The 13,258-nt window shown below is 47.3% G+C and overlaps 4 protein-coding genes across 4 annotated transcripts in view; 3 read left to right on the top strand and 1 right to left on the bottom strand.

Moving 5' to 3' along the window:
• GLAREA_11029 (Ribonuclease H-like protein) overlaps nucleotides 1-541 on the top strand; it is a gene marked incomplete at both ends in the record, with an annotated part of 4,564 nt that extends 4,023 nt beyond the window's left edge. Inside the window, 2 exons of the mRNA XM_008079218.1 lie at nucleotides 60-212; nucleotides 264-541. Of these exons, the coding sequence (XP_008077409.1) occupies nucleotides 60-212; nucleotides 264-541 (431 nt within the window). The remainder of the gene's footprint in view (nucleotides 1-59; nucleotides 213-263) is intronic.
• A 2,334-nt stretch (nucleotides 542-2,875) lies between these two features.
• On the bottom strand, nucleotides 2,876-5,278 carry GLAREA_11028 (ARM repeat-containing protein; the record flags this gene model as incomplete). The annotated part of the gene is made up of 1 exon (XM_008079217.1): nucleotides 2,876-5,278. The coding sequence occupies one exon, from the start codon at nucleotides 5,276-5,278 to the stop codon at nucleotides 2,876-2,878; it is 2,403 nt and encodes an 800-aa protein (XP_008077408.1).
• Nucleotides 5,279-5,574: 296 nt separating this feature from the next.
• Nucleotides 5,575-7,993, top strand: GLAREA_11027 (uncharacterized protein; the record flags this gene model as incomplete). Its single annotated transcript, XM_008079216.1, has 2 exons — nucleotides 5,575-7,769; nucleotides 7,822-7,993. The coding sequence occupies 2 exons, from the start codon at nucleotides 5,575-5,577 to the stop codon at nucleotides 7,991-7,993; spliced, it is 2,367 nt and encodes a 788-aa protein (XP_008077407.1).
• A 910-nt stretch (nucleotides 7,994-8,903) lies between these two features.
• On the top strand, nucleotides 8,904-12,955 carry GLAREA_11026 (uncharacterized protein; the record flags this gene model as incomplete). The annotated part of the gene is made up of 5 exons (XM_008079215.1): nucleotides 8,904-9,700; nucleotides 9,777-9,949; nucleotides 9,998-10,947; nucleotides 11,002-12,539; nucleotides 12,589-12,955. The coding sequence occupies 5 exons, from the start codon at nucleotides 8,904-8,906 to the stop codon at nucleotides 12,953-12,955; spliced, it is 3,825 nt and encodes a 1,274-aa protein (XP_008077406.1).
• Nucleotides 12,956-13,258: the final 303 nt, after the last annotated feature.

The following is a 13,258-nucleotide window of genomic DNA, read 5'->3' as shown; positions in this document are numbered from 1 at the left end:
AGTATGATTTCTGTAAGTCTCTAATTGTTGGAATGTTGAATAGAACTAACTTTGAGCAGATCTTTCCTCCCATTCGGCGATTCAGGGAACTGCACGACCTGTCCATTACCATGTCATCAAGGATGATGCACAAATGGATCCAACTTTATTTCAGAACATGATTTACAAGCACTGCTATCAATATGCTCGTTCTACGACTCCGGTCTCGTTATGTAAGCTTTTCTTCCTTCTGTCTCACACAACTCATATTAACAAAAACATAGATCCGGCTGTGTACTACGCTCATTTGGCTTCGAATCGTGCTCGTTGCCACGAGCCTGGAGCATCCTCTGATGGTCCAAAAGGTGGTCAAAAGTACGAAGAAGCACAGCAAGATGCCGGTGTTCGGCAACGCGCTGGTGGAGGTGGTTCTCAACCTCCCGCCTCTTCAAGTGGCTCTCAAGCAGCACTTTCGGAAGCTCGCCCACTTGTACCGCTTGCTTGTGATGTCAAAGATCCAGCTGCGTTGAAGTACATTCGTACCAGCATGTGGTACATTTAGATTCGGACTCAAGCGTATGCTTTTGTTAATCTGAAATCCGGCCCTGCTTTGTATTTCACGAGTCTTTGATTTTTCCTGCAGCTTGACTTTTACATGCAAAAACTATGCGATCTTTTCGGAGGGGTTTTCAAAGTCATATGGACTTGACGAATGTAGAAAATGCGTTTATTCAACTAACAATAGTGACTTTGATGGAAGATACTCGAAACGAAGATGGTGGAGTCTCCAGACTGCCCTCCCTTAGCTAGGTACTAAATCAACACGTTTTACCAAATCCTTTTGTCGAGTCTTCATTTTTGTGACTACCAAGATTCGTGTGAAGAAACCTTGCAATGAGCATAATAACTTGGGTGAAAGGAAGGTTAATCTCATGATTTAATTCTCTGAACTTATATCCAAGCCTTTGTAACTAACTTTGAAGTATGACATGGACCAAATAATCACAGAAATAACATCATTGGGAGCGGGCGGATCCAGATCTTCAAAGGTGTCTCTAGAAGAAGAGAAACATCACTTCAGAAGACAGCTTCGAATCGTTCTACTTGGCGGACTCTGACGTTGTATTTTCAAGGAAGTGAGGGAGGGGGCAGCATTTGGTAGAGCAAAAGGCAAAAGGCAAAAGCAAATGAAAAGGCGTGGGAGTGACATGATGGGAAGTGGTGAATGGAAAGCGGGGGTCTTACAGCTGGAAGGTGTGGTGAGGATGGGGTCTAGGTATGTGGTGGTAATAGGGACGGGAAGTGGGGTAGTAGATGGATGGGGAGGGGGTGAGGTGATGGTTGTTGGATGTGGAAAGATGAAGCGGAGGAGTGATGATGTGGTGGGGTGTTGAGTGGTGTGAATGGGAATTTGGAGGGAGATGGATGGTGATTGTGAGCTGCGTGGTTGGGATGGATTCGGGGATCGGGGATGGGGTGGAAGGGAGGAAGATTATGAGCGAAGGAGAGTAGTGGTGAGAAGAGGGGTGATGTGGTTAGGTGGTTAGGTGGTTAGGTGATAGGATGGTGGATAGTTGGGACGAGTTGAAGTTGGGACTTGAGATTGTGGGGAACGTGGGAGCGTGGGAAGGTTGATGTAGTATATATAATGGTTCGTTAAGGCGAGACTTGAAGAAGAGCAGGGAGAATAGAGTATGAGTTAGACAAGAGGTTTGATGGTGGCGAGCGTATGTGTTAGGGGCTGTAGGTGGGGTGTAAAAATAGTGTTGAAGAGGCAGACGATTATTTTATTAGAGAGAGATGCTGTGGAGAGCATGAGCTTGGAGAGGGGTGGGAGGGAAGAGGGAGACGATGAGAAGATGTGATGGTGGGAGCAAGAGAGATCGCAAAGACAGGAAATGCTGGAGAATACAGGTCTCGATGTGCCATTGTGTATACGAGAACCACGATGAGATCATCCTAAGGAGGTGACGCGACCCCATGTGGATGTGATAATGGTATGACTTTTTATGCACGATACTTAGGTGGATATATGTGGTGAGGAAGTTGAAAATGGAGGACAGCACCATAAAGAATGACTACGTTGATGGGTAACACCAGGATGTCGGTGAACATCAATAGTATTATTAACAAACACACGTATTAGTACCTAGGTAGACATCAGCGTTGGCAGGGATTTGAGAATATTATGTCAAAAATCTAGATAATGCGAGGACAGTGTCATGAAAATATGGGAGATATAATGCGAAGTAGATCGTAAGAGTGGGATATTGCGACGGCTGATGTGAGGGGTATCGGTGGACTGAGAATTGTGTATGTGTATAAAATCGGGACGATGAGAGCAGAGGATATTGATCAGAGGAAAAAATATTGTTCAAAAATGAGCGAGATTCCGTGACATGAGGAACATGATACGAAAATCCCAGAGGTGTGAGGACTCCGGGTCTTGTGAATATATGAATCAGTGAACGTAACATTAGCTGGATAATATGGCTGCGTAGAAGGTCGATATGATTCGAGTAAAAAGAGAGCATACGAGGGAGATATTAAGATGGTGAGAGGATATGAGCTGAAAGGCGGATATAAGTTGAATAGATATGTTGGTGGACATGGTGTTGGTGTGTATGGTGTCGTTGATGAGAATAGCCAGTCGACGAGAGGAAGACGATGCGGAGTACATGATGAGAAAGCAATGGCATGGAAAGGAACTTCCAAACCACAATGATAAGACGAAGATATAAATCAGATCGAAATATCATATGGGTTACAAAGCATAGTATATCACAAAGGTCAACCTCAGTAACAGAATGTTTTATTCATATTCATGGGTATCATCTACACATCTCTGTACAACTCATACCAGCAACTTCATCCAACTTTCAACCTATCAACAACCTCACAATCCAATAACAACTTTCCGACTAGGATGTACATCCCCATTCGGATGATCAGTGCTCTTCTTCGCACCGATTTTCCCACTATTAACACCCGTCCCTTTATGTCCAATTTTTACAGCATTAACACCGCCGACGCCAGCCTTCTTCGCAGCATGTCTCTCCCTCGCAAGCTGGATGGCTGATTTCTTCGGTCCAGCGTCGACCTCGCCTTTAACTCCACCATTTTTCTTATTCTTCTTGCTCTTTGTAGCAGAAACAGCGGGTTCTTCAACGGCTTCCTCCACGTTTGTTTCGATGGCTGCCTTTGCGGATGGGTATTTCGCAGCAGCGAGCTGTTTTATGGTGTTTACCCACTCGCCACGTCTACGCTTGAAGAGATCTAGCTGCCAGTTCTTCCAGACGATGCGGCCGGTGAAAGAATCTCGTAGTGTAGCTTCATGGTGTGTCAGAGCGACGGCAATGCGTTCGGTAAGAGTGAAGAGACTATTTATCGATGCTGTAGAGGGGAGGAGGGCATCAAGGGTGTGAGATCCAGTTGGTGAGAGAGCTAGAGTGAGAAGAGCGTCCGGGTGATCGGGCGAGAAGAGGAGTGTGTTGATTAATTTCCTTCGGAATATTGGAGGGGATTTTGGAGTAAATGCTGCTTGGATGATGTGTGATGTTGGTGTATAAAGTGCAAATGCTTGAAGTGTTGGTTGTGGCAGGCTCAGCAATGAATCGTGAATTAAAGCACTCGGGCCACCGGGTATGTTGAGAAGAGACTGGGCTAGGAGGGAGCCGTGAGTCTGTTGAGGAGTTGGTCTGAGAGGTTGCGATTTGGTAATCTTCTTCTTTGGCTTAGAAGCTTCTTCTCCCTCTTCTTCTGCGGGGACATCCTCATTGGGCTGGGATGCATCAGACGTAGCTCTGATCAAGGCATCAACGTCTTCTATACACGCCATTTTTAGAAGCAATGTTGATGGATCAGAACCATAAGATGAGCCAACAGTCTCTACAAGCTTTTCAACCGATTTCGTGGAATGTCTTGCGTAGGATCTTTCGAATAGTGTCTTGATAATGACGGTCCTGTTGCGCTCAGCCAGTCCTTGTATCTGCGGGCCCATTTGCTCAACTGCGTCTTCCAAATCTTCCTTGCTCAATCGGTTCAGAACCTTGATGACAACATAACTTGAAATTTCATTTCTAGCCAGGCCAGCAATACGTTCCTTGAATGTTGATTTATAGATCTGTTTGAACAGTTTTCCCGGAGCATGCTCGCATATGGTCTCAAGGAGTCGAGAACCAATCTGATCATACATCAGCCCGTTGACGAACACTGCCGAGGAACTGCCTTCTTCGCCAATGTCGTCTGGCAAGAGTGCCGAAATTATTGTCTTTTGATCTGCATTTACACCTTTCTTTGATGTAGGGTTTGTGAGTTCGAGCTCAAGAAGAAGTTGCAGCGTCGGGTTTCCAGTAGGATGTGTAGCTAGCACCCGAATAAAGGATGTATCCATGGTTGCTACTGTGTCTGAAATAATCTTCTCTACAGCGAACTGGAAAGACTCAGGGACGGCACGCTTGTTCAGAGCGAACTCAGTCGGTGCCGAGTTGACATTTGCGACAGAAATCTTCTCCTTTTTCTTGCTTTGCAGGAGGGAACTGGTTGAGGATTTCTCCAATGGCCGTCCTGACAATATGACTAGAAGTACTCGAAGAGTATGCGAAGCAAATCGGTCAGTCAAAAGAAATGTCATCTGTCCCTCGAGTTCATCCAGCGTGGCCAAGAACAAACTTTCCATCGAAGAGTTCTCCACGTTCTCCTCCCCTTGGTCCATCCCCATGTCTCCTTCCTGTCTCTTCTCCTCTAGTTTCTCGTCGCCCGTGAGCTCTCTAGTAACGACACCTGCACTACCGATAAACAGACCTTCGACACAATGGCTCGCAAATCGATGTTGGCAAAGATGGGAGAAGTTGCCTGCGAAGACACCAAACAGCTTTTTCTTCTGCTTCGTACTACTCAGCAATATCAACCTCTCCATCAGTCGCGAACAGCTCTGACTACATGCAATTTTCAGCTCCTTCCCTTCTGCTTCTCTGAATACGTTCTCCAAGAACAAGTCTCGCTCCTCGGTAGTGGGAAAGTCATTGAGTTCGAGGAGTTCGTCGGCGCGGCGGAAATATTCTTGTTCTTCATCCTCAAGCATTCCATAAAATGGACGCTCGGTGACAGGAGCAGATGCATCTTCATTTTGCGGTGCATTGTCGAGGCCGATGAAGTTTACTTCTGGGTCTTCGAAGCTGGTGGGGGTTTTTTGGCGTTTGCCATCGACAACGTCCCCATCACAGGAATCTTCTCGTTTGCGCTTTTTGTCTTTTTCTTCCTTCCTCCGTCCGCGGGAGTGTTTATTTTCTTTTGGCATGGTTGACTAGAATTGAGAGCAATATGGCTGCAGTTGTCATCCAAATCGCACTTGTTACAGTCTCGTCGAAAGACCTCGAGAACTTTTTAGTGGGGTCATGAGCACCGGAACATCCTTTCGCCGGCTTTCCGAATTGCTCTGAAGCTGGCAGCTCCAGCGGGCGAACTGCAACAAATGTTACCTTCACACATACGCCCCTCATGACGCCAATTGGTAATTTAGAATAATTCCCTGTTGTTGCTCGATTGCTAACTACCACTAGCTTCTGTTCCTTGTATATAATATCAGCTCTCAAAATGAGGTCTCACTTGACCCGCAGCGTATTTCGACGGCTCCTCTCCAGCGAAGGCTTTACCTTCCCGTGTCCATCGCAATCGGCAATCACTGCTCGAAGGAGTCCATCACGCAATGCATCACCTATTTTTCTACACCCTCAGAGGAGGAGCATATTCGGTTTCTCGAGAAAACCACCGCGCCAACCGAAAGAAGCGAGTGTTGATCCAGGATGGCTGGAGATGCTCAAATTCCTTGAAATGCAACACATTGGAGCTCGACTCCCTCCCTCTCCCGGCGTGGCAATGGCCTTGAAAAAATTTGTGGTAGATAAGGAATCCAATAATCGCGCTGTCAACAGTCTCCAGGCTGGTCACGTATTGCGCGTGCTCGAGCACTTGAAAGGCGAAACAGATGAGGTTGGAAGCTTCCTTCTGTCGAACGACGATTTGATGAGTTGCATGGCCATTATGAAGACAGTGCCCGAGGAGGACCCGGAGAAACACATTGCGGTAGCTCAAGCTGTAAGGGGAGAACTTTCAAGAAGAGGCTTCGTCGAGGATTTTGGGCAATTGTCTCTGATGATACAAATCTTAGCGGCAGGGGGACAACCGACCAGTGCGAGGGACCTTTTGCACGGGCATCCACTGGCACAACCCAGCTCTACCGCTCAAAAGGCTAAAAGATCCTCGCGTCTCTTATTCAGTTTTATCTTGAAAAGCTTCGCAGACCAAAACAATGAAACAGAGATACGTAAGACTCTAGACTTGATGGAGCGTGGCGGGCATTCCTATACTCCTCAACTTCAAAACGCCGTAGTCGAATTTTATGTAAGACGGGGTGATGTCGAATCTACAAAGTTTTGGATCCGCAAACCTCTTGCGGGCGGAACTATCAGAGCTGACACGCTTGCTCTGGTCTTGAAGCTTAACGTGGCGAAGGGAGAAGTGGATTGGTGTAAGGACGTATTTCGTGAAGTACTCGATTCAGAATATATTGACAAAGACCACTGGGACGTTGTATTACTGTGGGCCGCGGGAGCTCTTGGAAAAGGAGTCGAAGACGTAGAACGGATGATGAAGGTCATGGTTCGACGAAACCGACGCAACGAAGAAGTGCGCCCTGACATCAATACCATCAATGGCCTGGTAGAGCTTGCAATATCCTTGAATGATCCCTACCTGGCTGAACGCTATATTAATCTTGGAGCGAAATGGAATATCCAGCCTAATGTTCGGACATTCATCCTTCAAATGAAATATCGTGTAGATGCGGGTGACATGGCTGGGGCGCAAGCTGTCTATGATTCTCTCCAAGCTGAAGAAGTCCTGGACGAGGGAGATCTTCCTGTCATCAATCGGTATCTTCGAGCGCTCTGCTCTCGACCGAACACCTTCGACCGCATTACCACTATCCTGGCCGATTTGGACGCCAGAAAGGCTAGGTTGGAGCCCGACACTACTGCTGAAATTGCAATGATCTATTTAGAACGTGAAAGTATTCAGGACATGTATGACATCCTGCAGACAAACGTCTACCATTATAGCCTGGAGGAAAGAGCACGAATCCGCGACCGTTTCGTGAACTTCTGTATTGACCAGATTCATTCTGACGCTCAAGCATGGGATGCTTACCAAGTAGTGAAATCAATTTTCGACGAGACAGAGACCGCGATCCGCACACAGCTGATGCAAGCATTTTTCGCTCGAAAACGCCCAGATATGGCTTCTTATGTCTTTGGACACATGCGCCAACATCATCTTACCACCAGAAAGCCGACTTTGGAGACTTATATCGCCTGTTTCGAAGGTATCGCCAGTTGCAAAGATGCAGAATCACTCGACATGGTCCACAATATGTTCAAATTGGATTCCGCCATGGAACCAAATACCAAACTATACAACGCCCTCATGCTTGCTTATACGGCGATCGATGATGGTGATCGTGCCTTGGAGTTCTGGGTCGACATCACTAATAGCACCGAGGGCCCATCTTATCAAAGTCTTGAGATTGTTTTCAGAGCATGCGAAGTTGCACCATTCGGCTACACTACGGTTAAAGAAACTTGGGCTAAGATGCGCAGGATGGAGATTGAGATCACGAGGGATGTTTGGCAAGCTTATATTGGCGCTTTGGGTGGGAGGGGAAAACTCGAGGAGGCGAAAGATGCGATTTTGAATGGTGAGAAGGAGTATGGATTGAAACCTGATTTTATGACGTGAGTCCTCCCTATTTCCTTCTTCTTTTTGGGGTGATGCTAATTATATTAGATTCGGTATTTTCTATAATGCTATGCCTGGACAAAATCGGAAAGATGAGATCGAGGAGTGGGGCAGGGGTATGTATCCTGAGGTGTGGGCAGAACTTGAGAAGGTTGGTCGAATGTATGTTGATGAGGGTTTTGTTACCTTGTTCAAGATTGAGAGGACGTGGAAAGCTTGATAGGTGTTTAATATCAAGGGGGCTTGAAGTCATTGAAATACAGCAAGACGGGTGCTTGAAAGATCGAGTGCGGCGACTTGTGGTTGATTGATATATACATACCACAGGGGCTTATGTTGTACGAGATGTAGTTTATATGTAACAGAATACTCTTGTATATTTCTGTATATTTACATAGATTTAGATAAATTTGCCTACGAATGGACGGCAGGCGGACTGTGCTAGCCATCTAATGGTCTGTTGTATTCTACATATCATCCCACTGTGCTGACGATAACAGAGATCGATAGACAAAACAACAAATCCAGGTTTCGAATCTGGAGACCATTTAATTACAGTGTGCTTTTCTGAACTTCAACATCCGAATTCCAGTGCTAGAAAATCGTCACAGAAGTACTTTGAACTTTTGAATCCAATATACACAGCATTTGTGCAGACCTGATTTAATACGGGAAAGCGTGAAAGACGTGTCCTGGAATTGAAGTCAACATCTGAGAAGTACAAAACATGACATGTAAGCAAGAGAGTTTTTCATCTGATCAATTTAGGAACTCTTAAATTTGAGTATCAACCTCTTGACTAACAAAGCAATAATTCAAGATCGATAATCCCCTACTAACTTCACTCATTACATCACCTCACACTACCAAATTCACTTCCATCCCCAAAACAGTCACCCTTTCACCTTCACCTCTCCCCCAGAAGTCTCCACCACCTCGAGAAAACAGTCATACTCCAATTCACCACCATAACCAAACCCACCCATTTAAAAAAAAAAGCGCGACTTTAAACCAAACAAACCAATCTACCACGTCCACTACCTCAATCCAATATCAACACAACACAACACCGCGCAACACAACATCGCATCTCACCGCATCAAACGAGAACAATCGCCTAACGACAATCAATGCCCCACAAAAGACCGCGCTCCAAAGAACCCGACATCGAGAAGAGACAAAAGATCGCTGATTTCTCAAGCACGGTTAAGATGTTGGGGTTTCCGAAGAAAGCCGGATTGGCGGGTGTGGTTGAGAGTCTTATTATGGCGCAGGGTGAGGGTAAGGGGAAGGGGACAGCGCCAGCGTCAGATATGTCTACTCCACAAGTAGATATTGGAGAGACGTTGACTGGACATGAGGTTAATGGGGATGAGAAGGATGCTGAAGAGTACATTGGAGATGGAGATGATAAGGGTGATGGGTATGAGCATGAAGAGGATAGTGACCCTGATATCGATCTTTTGGAGGACTGTGCTATGGGATCGTGTGAGAATAGTGAAGAGGAGGGGGATTGGGGAGGCGAGGGAGATGAAGAAGACGACGACGAATACGACGAAGAAGACTCATCCCAAGAAAACGAACCAACAAACGAACCATCCACCCAACCCACCCTCCCCCCCTCAAAACCACCACCCCCCACCCCATCCCAACCAACCACCGCCTCCTCGCTCCCTCCTATCCTCCCCACCGACGCCATCTCCCAACGCATCGCCGAGCTCGAAGCCGCCTCGAAAAACCCCGGAGCAAAGAAACTCTCTCAGCGGCTCCTAAAGGAAGCATGGGCCGACATGACGGTGTCGCATGGGAAGAAGAGTAGGAGGGCGCAGAGGGGCGTGGGCGCGATGTTGGATCGGATGCCGAGGGAGTGTTTTGGGCCCGGGTGGTGTAAGAATGAGTTGTGTGATCATTTGTTTAGTCGGGTTTAGTAAGTGTTTTATTTTCTTGAGCTTGGTTTGATGAGAGGAGGTAAATGGGAAGGGAAAGTGCTAATGATTTGATAGTCAACCGCCGCCAGAGGAGATCGCTGCGAAAAGGCCGTTGCTGGATATAATCATGAAGAAGAGTGAGAAAGACGGATTTCCAGTTAGCGAGGCCTGCTGTCTCTATTTCCTCAACATGAACGGCGACAAAATCATTCCCACACTCGAGGGAATAAAGCGAGATATATTAATGCGTAAGCCCCCTCCCCCCATCTCACTATCTCAATACTAACACCCACAAGGCGAAGAAAAACTTAAGGCTACCGGCCGAATCAACTGGGAACGCGAGATCCTGATCCTTGCCGACCGAACCAAGCCCACATCCAGCAAAGTCCGTTGCCGCGACGAGCAGATCCGCTGTCTCGAAGAAGACGACGCGAATTTCAAGGCCGTGTTGTCTCATGGCTGGAGATCGCCCTACGCCATGACCGTAAAAGGGACGTACAAAGAAGAAAAGCAGAGACAGGCTGAGTTCAAGGTCTATCAGGATGAAGCGAAATTCCGGGAGACGCGCGCGAAAGTGTATGAGAAGCTGCGAGGTCGCGGAGCTACACCGGAGGAGCTGGAAGCGCAGATGGAGAAGTGGGATCGGAGTAATAATAATACTGCTGAATTTTTGCATGACGCGCACAAGGTTGATATGATCGCGAACCCGGTAACCGCGAAGGAGGTTGCGGATGCGAAAGATGCTTCGTTGAGGCAGATTGCACTTAACTTGGCGGGGGATACTGAGGAGAGTAAACGAGAGTTTGGGATGGATACAGGTCAACTCTTGACGCCGGAAGAGATTGCTTATAATAGAGCGCTTTACATATGGCTTACAGCGTATATCCGAAAACATTCTGCGCCATCAAGCACCACTCCGACTGGACGACCACGAAGAAATCATCGATCCAGCACTCATTTAGAAGCCCCGTTGATGGCTTTGTATAAACCAGCAGATATGAGGGAACTACCAGCCAGCCTAGAATTCGAAGACGAGACCATGCAGTACGAACATGAGATGTGTATGCTTGAAACGCATCTGCGAAGATTCTATGTTGGTCTGATGGATTTTTATGATGGACCAAGAAAGAAAGAGTACTGGTCCGAAGCCCATCTCCTTGCGGAATCTTCGCTCTTTGAGTTTTGCTATAATCTCAATGTTGCGTTTGCCAATTGGACACGCAAGAACCCTCGAGCGCTTCAGAATGTGAGTTTGGCTCTCGTTAAAAATCAAATGTAGTACGCTGACAGAGTGCCTTAGGTGGAAGGGTTCGGCTACCTAAACTACCTCCCTCAAGCTCTTGTGAGCGGGCGAGAGGCTGTGATATTTTTCAAACGAATAGAGCACTTCTTTATGCTACCCTCGTCGAGATGTCTATACTTGGAGAATTGTCTCGAACGATGGCCAAGTTTAGACCAGACGGCAAAGGATCGAATCAGACAAAAGCAAGAACAATATGATCCCAGGATATCATTTAATGAGCGAGGGTTGATTTTCCCTGGAATCGATGACAACCGGAAATCTTTTTTCAGCCTTTGGGACAGGCCTCCGAAGGACGACCTGCGTAAATTGAAGGCCACTGGATTAAAAATCGGTCCTCCTATTCCGACGACCACAGCTCATTCGTCTAAATCGCAGCCCACTGGATCAGAAGTTACTACTCCGACCCCTTCTCTGAACACTGCTGCTCATTCTGAGACTGCTCAGAAAGGCGTCCCTATGGGGCCATTTGACATGACAAATCCGATTTACAGAGAACACGTTGAGGCGGCCCGACATGCACTTCAAGAGATGACGCTGGCCAGGAAAAACATCTCTACTTACCTAGACACTCCCGCGTTTGGAACTGAGACGGGAAGCACCCCTGAGAAGTTAGAGGGAGATTTGACTTCTGCAGAGAAACTGCAAAGGGCAAGAGCTGAAGCGACAGAAGCATATAAACAGCGGCGGCTTAGAAGAGCGGAGGGGTTGAGCAAAAGCAAACCAGTGGCTCAAGGCAAGTCTGAATTTGCGAGTGATAAAGGGAAGGAAGCAGGTGACACAGATAAATCTGGGGAGGTGAAAGAACCTAAAGTGGCAGAGAAAAATGTGGAAGGAATGAAAGAAGCAATCCAACAAGCTGCGATTGATAAAGTAGCAGGCAGAGCCGCCATGTTACGCAATATTCGCGGACAAACAACTCCAACTAAGAGCGAAGAAGACAGCCGAACATCCAACCCAACGCAAACAGGAAAGCAAGAAGAAGACAGCCAAACATCCACCCCAGCGCAAACAGGAAAGCAAAAGGAAGAACAAAAGATCATCATCAAAGTACCCGTTCCAGATGCATATGACATCAACGGCTTTCGTCTCGTGGAAGAGAAGGAGGTGACGAGAGTGATCGCGAAGCCGCGGAAGAAGTCTACCCAGACGATGTTTAAAGATATGAACAAGAGTAAGGTGGATAAGACTGTGAATCTTGTCTCGAAGGGAGAGGGCGACGGGAGTGGTAAGGAGGAAGCGCAGACTGCACCAGCGGTGAATGAGAGTGGTGGTGATGAGTATGCCGTCAAAGGCGGAGACGAAGCGGTTCCTGAGGGTGTTGTGGAAAAAGATGAAGATGGGTCTACCGAGGACGAAGCGTTCGATTACGAAGACCACATCATCCGTCGCTTTCCCGATATGTGGGAGTATTTCCTGCAGACACAACGAGAAGCCACACCGCGGATCGAACATCGCAGCGAGCACTGGACGGAGAAGAAAGCTCAAGCGGCGCAAGAAGAACTTGTGGAGTATTGGAGCCAGTTTGATAAAGCCACGTAAGTGACCGATTGCGAGGATCTTAAGATTTGATACTGACGATACTAGGCGGAAGCTCTTTCATACCATGAATGGGATGTATATGGTTCTTGGTGATGGCAAGGTCACCAATGGTCCGTTTTCCGAGATGGAGGTGAATATGTTCCTTTCGTACATGGATCTGTGGCCTAGATCGGGACTTTCTGTGATTGTGATCTGCGAGTTCCTGGGGCTGGCGAATAATGATCCGGGCGTGGCGTACAAATTGTTCTCGATGATGAGGGCGTTGATGGGTGTGTATTTTGAGAATATCGGGGTGGTGTTTCCTAGGAGGGTGCAGTATGAGGAGAAGATGATTGAGTGGTGTAGTTTTGTGTGGACGAGGTTGACGATACTGGCGAGGGCTAATATGCCGGATGAGGGAGCCGCGAGTTGATGCAGTGACGATTGAGATGCGTAGAACAGTATCAGGTAGTCGATGGTTTGAAGCCAGCCTGTGCTGATGGACAGCAGAGCCGCAACTTAACCTCAGCCGGGCGTCGTAGATTTCAGATGTACATAGGTAGTCGATACACAAGGCCGTCACCTCTCAGCCTTCTTCCTACACCACAGCATTGGACCACCAACCCCTCCTCAACCTAAGCGTCCATCACACCATCCGTATACCACATCTATATCACAAACCTCAACGCGGAACTACGCACCGATACCGAGATGCACCCATAGAACAACAACATAA

This window comes from Glarea lozoyensis (genome assembly GCF_000409485.1).
Source record: "Glarea lozoyensis ATCC 20868 chromosome Unknown GLAREA11, whole genome shotgun sequence".
Taxonomy (NCBI): Eukaryota; Fungi; Ascomycota; class Leotiomycetes; order Helotiales; family Helotiaceae; genus Glarea; species Glarea lozoyensis.
The sequence above is the reverse complement of the archived record's forward strand: the minus strand, read 5'-3'. Positions and strand labels throughout refer to the sequence as shown.